At 42.5% G+C, this 11,240-nt stretch overlaps 1 protein-coding gene across 1 annotated transcript in view; it reads left to right on the top strand.

Moving 5' to 3' along the window:
- The window catches only part of POLB (polymerase (DNA directed), beta), a gene marked incomplete at its 5' end in the record, with an annotated part of 9,437 nt that extends 342 nt beyond the window's left edge, over positions 1 to 9,095 (top strand). Inside the window, 11 exons of the mRNA XM_010194524.1 lie at positions 420 to 494; positions 982 to 1,040; positions 3,282 to 3,331; positions 3,779 to 3,830; positions 5,398 to 5,452; positions 5,532 to 5,604; positions 6,093 to 6,163; positions 6,932 to 7,018; positions 7,600 to 7,664; positions 8,087 to 8,226; positions 8,830 to 9,095. Of these exons, the coding sequence (XP_010192826.1) occupies positions 420 to 494; positions 982 to 1,040; positions 3,282 to 3,331; positions 3,779 to 3,830; positions 5,398 to 5,452; positions 5,532 to 5,604; positions 6,093 to 6,163; positions 6,932 to 7,018; positions 7,600 to 7,664; positions 8,087 to 8,226; positions 8,830 to 8,924 (822 nt within the window). The remainder of the gene's footprint in view (positions 1 to 419; positions 495 to 981; positions 1,041 to 3,281; positions 3,332 to 3,778; positions 3,831 to 5,397; positions 5,453 to 5,531; positions 5,605 to 6,092; positions 6,164 to 6,931; positions 7,019 to 7,599; positions 7,665 to 8,086; positions 8,227 to 8,829) is intronic.
- Between the last annotated feature and the right edge of the window lie 2,145 nt (positions 9,096 to 11,240).

The raw sequence follows: 11,240 nt of genomic DNA, 5'->3' as shown, positions 1-11,240 counted from the left end.
GGTGGCTGGGCTGCGACCTGTGGACAGAGATGTGACATGGTCGCTGAGGGGGTTTCGTAGCTGGAACTGTGGGCTCCTGCTGCATCTCTACCTGCAAAAGGATCCTTTTGTGGCGAGTTTCCCTTCGCTTTGTTACTGCTTCACAGAACGTTGGGATCATGAGCAGTGCTAATAAAAGCCTCGTTCAGAATTACTGCTCTGGGGGAACTTCTGATATAGCCCTTGAACTACAGTGTCTGTGCTGCTTGTGTTGTACCCTGGAATTCTTATGGTCCCTTATTGTCCAATATTTTATAATGGTCTTGGTGGCCTCGTGCTTCTTTCTGTACTCTAAATTCTGCGGAGCCTCCATTTTTTTTTTCTAGATGCAAGGGGCTTAAGGGATCTTGAAGCTAACTGATCTCCCCACCAATATTTAGGATGGAGTAGGTGCTAAAATAGCTGAGAAGATAGATGAGTTCTTATCCACTGGGAAACTACGCAAATTGGAAAAGGTGAGTTTGTTCTCTTTGTGCTCTATTTTTCAATAGTTGCTTTGCTTTGTAACTTGCAAAGTAGACTGCTTGCTTTGAGCAATTTCTGTTGCTGTCCCTGGAGAGACTGATGTGAAGTGTAAAAATGGTAGGCGGGGAGTCTATGGTGAGTAGAAAGCAGGGAATGAGAAGCTTGGCCAAAGCTTCAAAACTGTCTCTGTATGAAAATATTTTAGGTCATATAGTCAGCATCTGAATGTCTTCTCTGAGAAATGGAGTTCTGACTCTGGAAGTCTGGGGAGTTTTGTGGCTTGACCATGCTGTTCACTTTAGCAGGGACAGTTAGGCAGTTTTAGGGCCTGGTACATATAGCATTACTGTGATACACAGTACTACCCTTGGTACCGTTTTGCATTGATTTATAGTGATCCTCCAAAGCTGAGTTTGATTTCTCAAGATTTCTTTGTTTATTGCAAATGGAGTATTGTGTTGTTTTGGTTTTTTCCAGATTCGACAAGATGATACAAGTGCATCTATCAGTCTCCTGACACGAGTTACTGGCATTGGGTAAAGTTTTGGTGGTTTTGTTTGGGTTTTTTGCTGTTTTTTTTTTCACTTCTCCTGTTTCTTTGGTGGAGTTATGAACAGAATATGGGTGATTGCAAATAATGAAGAGAATGAGTTTGAGCTGATGCTGTAGTGCCCACACTGAAACATTGATTGGCTGAGAAGAAAGGGTATAGAACCGTCAGTTACAGACTTCGCAGTAAGGAGTGGCAGAAGTTAGCCGGCAGAAGTGCTCACCAAGCCACTTTCCATCAGTTATCAGCAGTCCTGGCTATCTGGGGAGGTCCCAATTGGCTGGAGGCTTGCAAACGTGACGCCTGTCTACAAGAAGGGCCAGAGGGAGGACCTGGGGAACTCCAGAGCTGTCAGTCTGACCTCGGTGCCAGGGAAGGTGATGGAACAAATCATCCTGAGTGCCGTCACACGCAGGACAACCAAGCGATCAGGCCCAGTCAGCGTGGGTTCAGGAAGGGCAGGTCCTGGTTGACTGATCTTATCTCCTTTCATTACGAGGTGACCAGCTCGGTGGACGAGGGGAAGGCTGTGGACGTTGTCTACCTGGACTTTAGTAAGGCCTTTGACACCATCTTCCACAGCATCCTCCTGGAGAAGCTGGGCATGGCTTGGACAGGCATACGCTGTGCTGGGTTAAAAACTGGCTGGATGGGAGCACAGAGAGTTGTGGTGAATGGAGCTAAATCCAGTTGGCCACCAGTCACAAGAGGTGTTCCCCAGGGCTCAGTTTTGGGGCCAGTCCTGTTTAACGTCTTTATCAATGATCTGGATGAGGGGATTGACTGCTCCCTCAGTCAGTTTGCAGATGACACTAAGTTGGGAGGGAGTGTTGATCTGCCTGAGGGTAGGAAGGCTCTGCAGAGGGACCTGGACAGGCTGAATCCATGGGCTGAGGCCAATTGGATGAGCTTCGACAAGGTCAAGTGCCGGGTCCTGCACTTTGGTCACAATAACCCCATGCAGCGCTACCCATGCAGCGCTACAGGACTGGGGACGAGTGGCTGGAAGGGACCTGGGGGTGTTGGTGGACAGCGGGATGACCATGCGCCAGCAATGTGCCCTTGCAGCCAAGAAGGCCAACGGCATCCTGGGGTGGATGAGAAGGGATGTGGTTAGTAGGTAGAGAGAGGTTCTCTTTCCCCTCTGCTCTGCCCTGGTGAGACCACATCTGGAATATTGTGTTCAGTTCTGGGCCCCTCAGTTCAAGAAGGACAGGAACTGCTTGAAAGAGTCCAGCGCAGAGCCACAAAGATGATGGAGGGAGTGGAGCATCTCCCTTATGAGGAGCGGCTGAGGGGGCTGGGGCTGTTTAGCTTGGAGAAGAGGAGACTGAGGGGTGCCCTCATTCATGGTTATCAGTTTGTAAAGGAAGTTGCCTGTCTTGGTCTGGAATCTGGCAAGAGATACATGGAAGGCTAAGAAAGGGAGTAAATGTCAGGTTGACATCTGTCAGCTCTATAGTAATTTAAGAGTTTTGCTGATGAAATGGATTCAAAGTCTTTAAGGATGGTGGAGCTGTAACCGTGGGATTCCAGAGTAGGGGAAAAGTAATTCCCAAGGAAGAGACTATGCTTCCAGGCTGGTGGTTCTTATAATTTTGAGATATTGGATAGCTATCTTACTTGATATTACTTACTATATTACTGTCTCACAGTTGAAATGTTGCTCTTTCCCCACAGAGTCATGCAGACTGATCTGATGACAAACCTTTAAAGGGAAAAAACGTTCAGCCATTCATTTGAGTGTTGTGCTTACAGCAGACTCTCTAGTCAAGGTGGAGCTGAGACTGCTTTGCTGTACTGTAGGTTGCAAACTGGAGTCTTGTTGGTTTTTTTGAAGTGCTAGGATAAAGATGCTTTTGTGTTGCTGTTGCCTTAAGCTCGTTCAGAGACTGAGCGTGGTTAAAGCAGTTCTTACCATGCGTTCAGTTTCGTTGCCTAAAGCAATACTGCATATTTGGTGAGCTTTAGTTTATTTGTATTGTACAATTACACATCACGGTATAGTTACATCAGTGCTAAAAATGTGCAGGCCAAGCCTTGGATAGCCATCTTGGCTGATTGAAAGTACAAACCAAAAATGTGCGTGCTGAAAAAAAGTAAGCGTCAGAAGCAACTTCAGTCTTGGCCTTGAAGAACCGAGCCAGTTACAGTGAATTCTAATGTCCTTCTCAGTGTTGTCAAAGTCTTGGTGTTCCTGATGGCAGATTGCCTTGTCTCTTTGCAGTCCTGCTGCTGCTAGGAAGTTTGTCGAGGAAGGAATTAAGACTTTAGAAGGTAAGTGTAAATTTGGGTCCTCAGTTCACACTCCAATAATGTGCTTTTTTCTGTCAAGTTGCCTGTTCCACAGTGGTACTATGACAGCAGATATAGCCTAGGCTTTCATGAAAGTGTGTAAGATGCTAAAGTCGTTGCACAGGCTAAAGGCATTACATACATATCCAATGTAAAGTACTTACAGATTACATAGAAAATAGCAAGGATTTTGGCTTTGAGGTGAATGGGCTTTGAGGTGAAGTCTTTATCAGGAAGTGCTCTATGCGTTTGTACTCATCCTATCAGCTGTTAAGTAGTCAGTTTAAAATCTCTTCCTTTGTGTTTGAGCATGTCATTTTCTTGTTACATATTCTTTTTATGCATTATCTTTGCATTAGTGGAAACTTAGTGTAACATTATCAGTCATTGAGTAACTTTTTTAATGTTTTTTTTTTCTTACTCTTTTAGATCTGAGAAAAAATGAGCACAAGCTGACCCATCACCAGCGAATTGGGCTGAAGTAAGCTTTCTTGGATGCAAGTGCTTGACTTTTCTAATGAGTCCTTCAGACACCAGATTGTAATGTAAGGTTATACAGGCCAAGGAAGGTTCTATTCTCTCTGTGTGCTCTATGTGCTTTTCAGCAGTTATTCCTAGCTGTTGTTTCACTGAGGTTGAAATTCAGTAGGCTTAGTCACCATCTAGAAGGAAATGAATTTCAAATTACTTTTTCAGTTAGCTCATGGGAATGACTTCAGCAGGGTTGCAATGGTGTTTCTTGGGAAACTGTGTAAAAATGGCCCGGGCTATTTTTTTCTTACGCTATGTGAGCAACTTAACGCCTTTGCATGTCTGCACTTGAGAATGCTATGCAGAATGTGTGTCTGTCACTCGGTACTTACCAGCTTGAATGCTGCTTGTTCAGTGGCTGTTCTGGAGTGCTAGTACAGGAAGAACTATAGCTGTGTTTGCAAGAAGATGCAAGTGAACAAAATAAAGCTCTATTTCTGCATTGCTTCTGTGCGGGGCCAGCTCTAGCATTTCCACATCAGTGACAGAAACGTGGAATATGTGATCTGGACAGACTGCTTGACGGTGATAAGGGTTACACAATGTCATCTTCCTGCTGCTTATCTGAGCCCCATACTCAGTGTGCGTCCCTGCCTTTATGAGTGTGAGCATTCATAGGCAAACCTTCCACTGTTAAGTGAGTATAAGAAAACTCACCTGACTTCTCCATGTTGCTAGTGCACATGTTGCCGTTGGGTTTGCTTCCCACATTGTTATCAGATGTTGTCATTTCAGAACCTCTGATAAGTGCTGAGCTCAAAAGAATGGTTTCAGTGATTTATGGTCGTCTCTTTGTCCCTAGTTCCACCATACCTCTCAGAGCGGGGTGGGGGAAGGTCCCATATTCAGAAGGTCTGTCTACCAAGCTTGGGATTGCGATGGTTGGGTAACGAGTGCTGGGGAACATGTGGCTCCGAGGCTCCAGTATGGCTGCCAGCGCCTGCTGTCAGTGGTTCTGGTGCTGGAGAGGTGAAGAGTGTGCCTGCTGGTCAGGTGTGTCAGTTTCGCCTGGCCTCTTTTTCTTCATATTCAAGCAGCATGCTGGCAGTGTGTCTTTTGCAGCTGCATGCAAAGATATCAGGAGCTGTATTTGATTTGTGAGCTTCCATTTAGCTCTTTCCAACCTAGATCACCTCTGACCGTGGACGAGGGGCCTGTTCCTCCCGCTTGCTGGCAGACTGAGTTTTGTCAGGAACCTTTTGTGTTTTCAGAGAGCTTTGTAACTATAAACCAATTGGTTAAACAGTAGTATTGCTCCCACCTCATAGCAGCTCTTCATCTACCGTAGAAGTAACACGCAATGAAACCGTCTTCTAACTATTGTCAAACTTGCAGTTGTGAGTTTTCACCTTCACTTGGCAAGGTGTTTTCTAAGATGTTTGGTGAGAATGGGGAGCTTTTTGTGATGTGACAGTAATATAAGTTGTATTCTTTCCTCTGATACACATGTAATTGACTAAAACTTTAAGATGCTACCCTTCCCGCTCTTTCAAACACTTTTATTTTTATATATGCAGATATTTTGAAGACTTTGAGAAAAGAATCCCGAGGGAAGAAATGCTGCAAATGCAGGTAAGAATCTCTTTATCGAGCATGTGGTGGCCAGTAAATAACTGACACCTCTAAATACACATCTTTCCTTTCTACATAGGAAATTGTGCTGGAAGAGGTAAAGAAGCTGGACCCAAACTATATTGCTACAGTCTGTGGCAGTTTTAGGCGAGGTTGGTACTCTGTGACCTTGTAATGTTTATTTTGGGCTAATAAGCAAGACTCATTACTATATATGTTGAAGGGGAAAGTCTGTGCTGGAATTTGGCTTTTTCTTGTTAGTATTGTCTTGACTGGTTAGTTCAGTTATGAAACACCCGCATAAATCCTCGCTTCTCCGTGCCACCCCCATAAAGAGTATTGTATTGTAACATGTTAATTTTTTGCTTTGTTTTTACATAAGAGTATTTGTGCTTTGTTGCTATAGAGTAGAGCAAGAAGTTCTTGGGTATTTTCTGAGATATGCGGGGATATAAACTTTGATGGAAGAACAAAGTTCTCATACTTTAAGACAGGTTTTTTTTTTGCAAGTATCTTGAATATGAATAGCTATTTTCTACCAGAAAAACACATTTATAGGAAGTGGTTAGATGGACGTTTACCAATGTTAGTATACTTTGTCATGCACAGGGGGATTTTTCTTTGCTTTTTACCTGCCTAGGCGCAGAGTCAAGTGGTGATATGGATGTTCTCGTAACCCATCCGAGTTTCACATCTGAATCATCCAAACAGGTATGTTTCTCTGCTGCTGTAGATCAGTACTGTGCGTTACTTCCACAAGGATATGTTTAAGTTCATAAGATATGTAGTCTCAGACTTGAGGCTTCTTGCGTCTTTTTGTTACTGCAATAGTAAACTATTCTCACAGATCACTGTGTTTATTTTGAGGAATTATAATTACTTCTCAGGTCCATGCATTATGTTTTGTTCGTCCTGCAGAATTATTCAGTATGTCTACTCTTATCTTGTCCCCCTTCCTCCCTTCACGCACTCCCTCCACCCCCTTAAGTTCACGTGGTTTTACAACACAGAGCTGTAACAGCTAGATAGATAAAGCAGGGATTAAAGGTAGAGTAAGTATCTCTTTATGTAGCCATAATCTTTTGGACAAGAAGCGAGTGTCCTGCTGCCCTTGCAATCTTTTAGGACTGACTCTGGAGAAGTCTAATGGCAGATTCTGTTTCTTGTGTTGCTTCTATAGAGTCATTGCTTAAAAGGTGAAAACTCAAACCAAGAAACAAGTTTTGTCACTTCCAACAAAAGCAATCCGACAGGGAGATTTCAGTGGAATTTTTTTTTTATGTTGCATGACTGTAATTTCATTAGCTTTTCTCAGTATTATTGGTTTTTGTTTTTTTTCTCCTCTAGGTCAAATTTCATATCCAATAATACATATAATTACAGTGATGTTCTGTACTTATGTGGGTCATTGTCTGGTAAATGGGTAAGATACTCTTGTTATTTGTAAAATAATTTCTTCTGTGTTGTCACTGTTCCTAGCCAAAACTTTTGCGTCAAGTTGTAGAACAACTGGAAAAAGTCCACTTTGTCACAGATATGCTGTCTAAAGGTGACACCAAATTCATGGTAAGGCTTTTTTGGTGATGAGGTATGGTGGGGAAATTACCTTTTGTGACACAAGCTAGGATATATACAAGATACATTGTTTGGACTACTGGACTTGTGCTTTTAAAGAAATTGTTCTGTTTAATTCCCTTCCCCTTTCCCCCATAAAAACTTTCTGCAGTTAACTGTTACTGAAATCTTACCATGAGAGATTCACCATTAGAAAATCTACAGGTATTGATGTAGTTCTGAACCACACTGACATAACTTTCATCACACAATGTAAGTTGTGTCTCTGTTTTCCTTGATGTTTCCCCAGAACCTTAGCACAGCCTCACATCTTCCGTTGCACCGGTGACCGCTTTTGTAACTCTGTCCTCAAGATCTTGGAAACGCTATCTCTGATCTCAAGCCTGTGTTCACTTTGTTTTGTCTAACACAAAATAGGCTTTTGTCTCCTTTTTTGTCAATTTTGTTGCAGACCAGATTTAATGGATAAGCTGCTAGAGACAGGACATAATAGGTTATTTAGGGGTGGGGCAGATTGATCTCAAATCTGTTTAGTTTCATTTTTAATTTCTTGCTTTTCTTACTCCTCACAGGGTGTCTGTCAGCTGCCAAATAAAGAAGATGGGACAGCTTATCCACATAGGAGAATTGATATCCGGTACACACACACACAGAGACACACACATATAACCAAAAAACCCCCAGACAAACAAACAAAACCAACAAGACAAAACCAAATCCACCAAAACCCTGCTTTAGCTGTCTGCTACATAGTAGGCATTTCCATCAAGTTCTGCATTCCGATCTCTACTTCCACATTCAGAGCATGGCATTTACTAGGTTTTTAATTCCTTTGCAGTATGGAACCCACTATGCAACTGCCAGTATCTACAGCAGGTTAACGGTTGAACACCAATAACTTCTGGGTCAGGGTAGATGTGCTGCAGTTCATTATATACTTGCATCTGGCTTGTGAGAAAACCTAACGTACAGAGTTGCAGAATGTGTGCATGTAAATAGGAAGTAATTCTAGAACAATCAGTGTTCAAAATCTGTACTTTTCTTCCTCTTTTATTCTAGGCTTATCCCCAAAGATCAGTATTACTGTGGTGTACTGTACTTCACAGGAAGTGATATATTCAATAAGAACATGAGAACTCACGCTCTGGAAATGGGCTTCACGATCAACGAGTATACAATCCGTCCCTTGGGTGTCACTGGTCAGTCTGAGCGTTTGCACATTTGTATTCTTTCTAGTTACATGTATTTTGTGTTCTTCTCCTTAAATTAATTTCTCAGTGTACTGAAAATACTTTGATAAATACTATAGTTCACAAAATTTTTCAGTGTCCTTTATGGTATTGGACAAAATTCTAGCAGAAAGAGGCAGCCTACTTGTGTATAGGCAGCGCTTTGGGCCACCTAATCTACTTAAGTCTTGCTGAAAAAACAACATTTAGGTCAGTGCCATGCACAGCACATATCTGGTTTACCACTCTTTTAACAAGCTGTGTTGTGTCCTTCAGTTACTTTGTTTTGGAGGGGGGCTGATTTTATACATATACACCCACACACATGAATATAAAGATATTTAACTGCATAATCACATGGTCCTAAAGTTAGTTCATTACCTTATTTCCTTTGACAGCAATGAGAATCAGTACCTAAACACTGGATTAAAAGGTCTGTGGAGTGTGTTTTGTTTTGGTTTTTTTTAAGTCTGTTTTACTTACAGAAGTTCGTTTTAATCTTGCAATGCATTTGGCATTTCAGGATTGTACAGACTTTCCACCTTTCAAATAGCATCTGTAATTTGCTTGCAGGAGTTGCTGGGGAGGCCTTACCGGTAGAATGTGAAAAAGACATCTTTGACTATATCCAGTGGAAATACCGAGAGCCAAAGGATCGAAGTGAATAATTGCTTGTCTAGGTTTGTAACCTAGAGAGACGTTTTCATAGCTTCCTATGAACATACAAAGTGCATATTCTTTCTTTGGGTGTTATTGCAAAAAGTGTTCATTACTGATGTTTTAAAGCAAGTCCATAGCACTAGCACAGAATGTGTAGTGAAGATTAAATCCTGTAAGATCTTATTTTGATCTCCCTCCACCTCTTCCCTTCCCCCCTGCCTTAAAGCTGAATAAAACACTTAAGCTGTGCTTTACTTAAGCTGTGCCATACTAAAAACCCTGCGGGGGAGGTGGTGTGGCAGTCAGACCCCTTGGAGAATGGGTATTGTCTTTAGCTTGGGGATTTAGGAAGATAAATCACTGGTTTCTATTTAACCCCTGAGGAGCAGAAAGTTCTTCATGTGTCTGTTGGCTGTTGTCAAAAACCTCCCATAATAGAGAACCTGAAATCTGCTGGGCCAGTTGCTTTCTTTGCAGCATTGTTAAACATTACAGGATATTTTGTCACCAGGTGGAAATGCTTGAGGCATCTAGAATTTAAAATATTTTCAGCTTTTAAAGAAACTGAACTTCACTTAACTTGCTTGCCTAGGGAGAAGGCAAAGGAAACTCCTGGCACTGGGTCAGCCTATTGGACACACTATTGCTTATCATTCAGGATTAAGAGTGAAATAAATGTAAGGTGCTTGGGTGCTTATGTCTTGCAGGCTGATGTTTCCTTAGTTGCTGCTGTTAGCTCGTGTAAGAGGAGACCTGAGTTCGTGGCACAGTGCTCAAATAACTCTAGATTAAAATGCACATCCCTTCATACTGCTTTGCATTACTAATATATTTGTCTTTTGGCAGGTGCTCAGGTGTGATCATTGTGCTGCTCTGCTGACTACTGTATGATGTGACAAACTGAAGCTACGGTCACAGTGCTGAAAAAATTCTGGATGTTGATCAACATCACTGAGAACTAACTGGCTTGCAGATAGATTTTGGTCTGGAATTGATGTGCGCAATAAAGCCCAGCAGATCAGCCTGAGGTGCAAAGGCAGCTTTCTCCCTCTTGACCTATGATAAACAGCTTGTGGTCTGCCCTTCTGTCCTTTCGTCAGCCACTCTGTCTTGTCCACAGATTCCTCCTAGCTGCTCTCCCTGTGACAAATCAATGTTTGATATGTCCCGGCCAGGGATTACGGACCTTTTCCCCCTGCCTCATTCTGGCTTTCTCCTTTCATTCTGGCTTTCTCCTTTCATTCAGCCCCAAATGTCCTACTGAAATGATTTAAGAGATCCAGAGCTATAACCAAGGTTTCCGTGTTTTTCCCATCTAAGGAATGCAGAACGTTACACTGCCATGCATGCTGAAATGTGGCTTCTTTTAGAGAAGAGCCGTCTCTTGCCATTTTGAACAAATTTGTATCTCCTTTGTAGGTGTTTCTCTTATCCAGAAACTAATCTTTGTTTATTGGCTAAGCATCTATTTGAGGTTTTGGGAGGTATGCAGAGACTTTGTAAACGTAAATGTGGGGAAATTCTTGATGTACATAAAAGGGTTATTTTCTGCTGCCTCTGCACTAGCTCTGCTGCCGCGTTTGCCGTTTTAAAAGTGGTGTGCTTTTCTTTTACTAAATAATGTATCCGCTAATGTCTTCCCTGTAGAATTTGTGCAGCTGAAACTGGCTGCAAGAACTGCTGGTGTGGCTTTTAAAACCACAAGGATGTGTGCCTGTGTAGAGACTGTTCTAATACAATTGCCTCTGTGTTCTCTATTTCTCCGATTAGAGCGCAGTTGTGTATGCTGGGGGGCTCCTTGGAAGTCCTCCAGAGTAGTTTTTCTGTGCATCCATTTCTCCTGTTGGGTAAGCAGGTGCAGGAGTGCTTGCAGTTATTTTTAGCACTTAGCTCATAGTGTAATGGGCTTTGTGAGTGGTACAGCAGTGCAGACGACCCTTCGCAGTTTTCTTTGGGAGCTCCCAGGAGCTTTGTGTTGCCCAGAGACAGTGACAGCAGAAAACACTCAATTTCTTTATTTTCATCCAAGAACATCACTATGCACGTTAACTACATTACTGGTGTAGGAATTGTGCACTTATCCCATTCCTCGTAACTGAGTCTGAAACAAAAGATGTCATTGCGTGTGACACAATGTGCAGGTTGTATTTGTAGACCACAAGCTTTTGCCAGGATGGACCTTACTTTTTTTGTTTTTACAAGGTAAAGGAAACACCGATGCAGAACAGCACTGTAGGTATACCTGTGATGATAGTTTAGTGTCAGAGGAAGCAGCTGAGAACAAATAGCCACGTGTTTCGGATTCGGCATGAAAGTAAGGCAGA

This window comes from Mesitornis unicolor, unplaced genomic scaffold, assembly GCF_000695765.1.
Source record: "Mesitornis unicolor isolate BGI_N332 unplaced genomic scaffold, ASM69576v1 scaffold29131, whole genome shotgun sequence".
Classification (NCBI taxonomy): domain Eukaryota; kingdom Metazoa; phylum Chordata; class Aves; order Mesitornithiformes; family Mesitornithidae; genus Mesitornis; species Mesitornis unicolor.
Note: the sequence above shows the minus strand (reverse complement) of the source record. Positions and strands in the feature narration are given on the sequence as shown.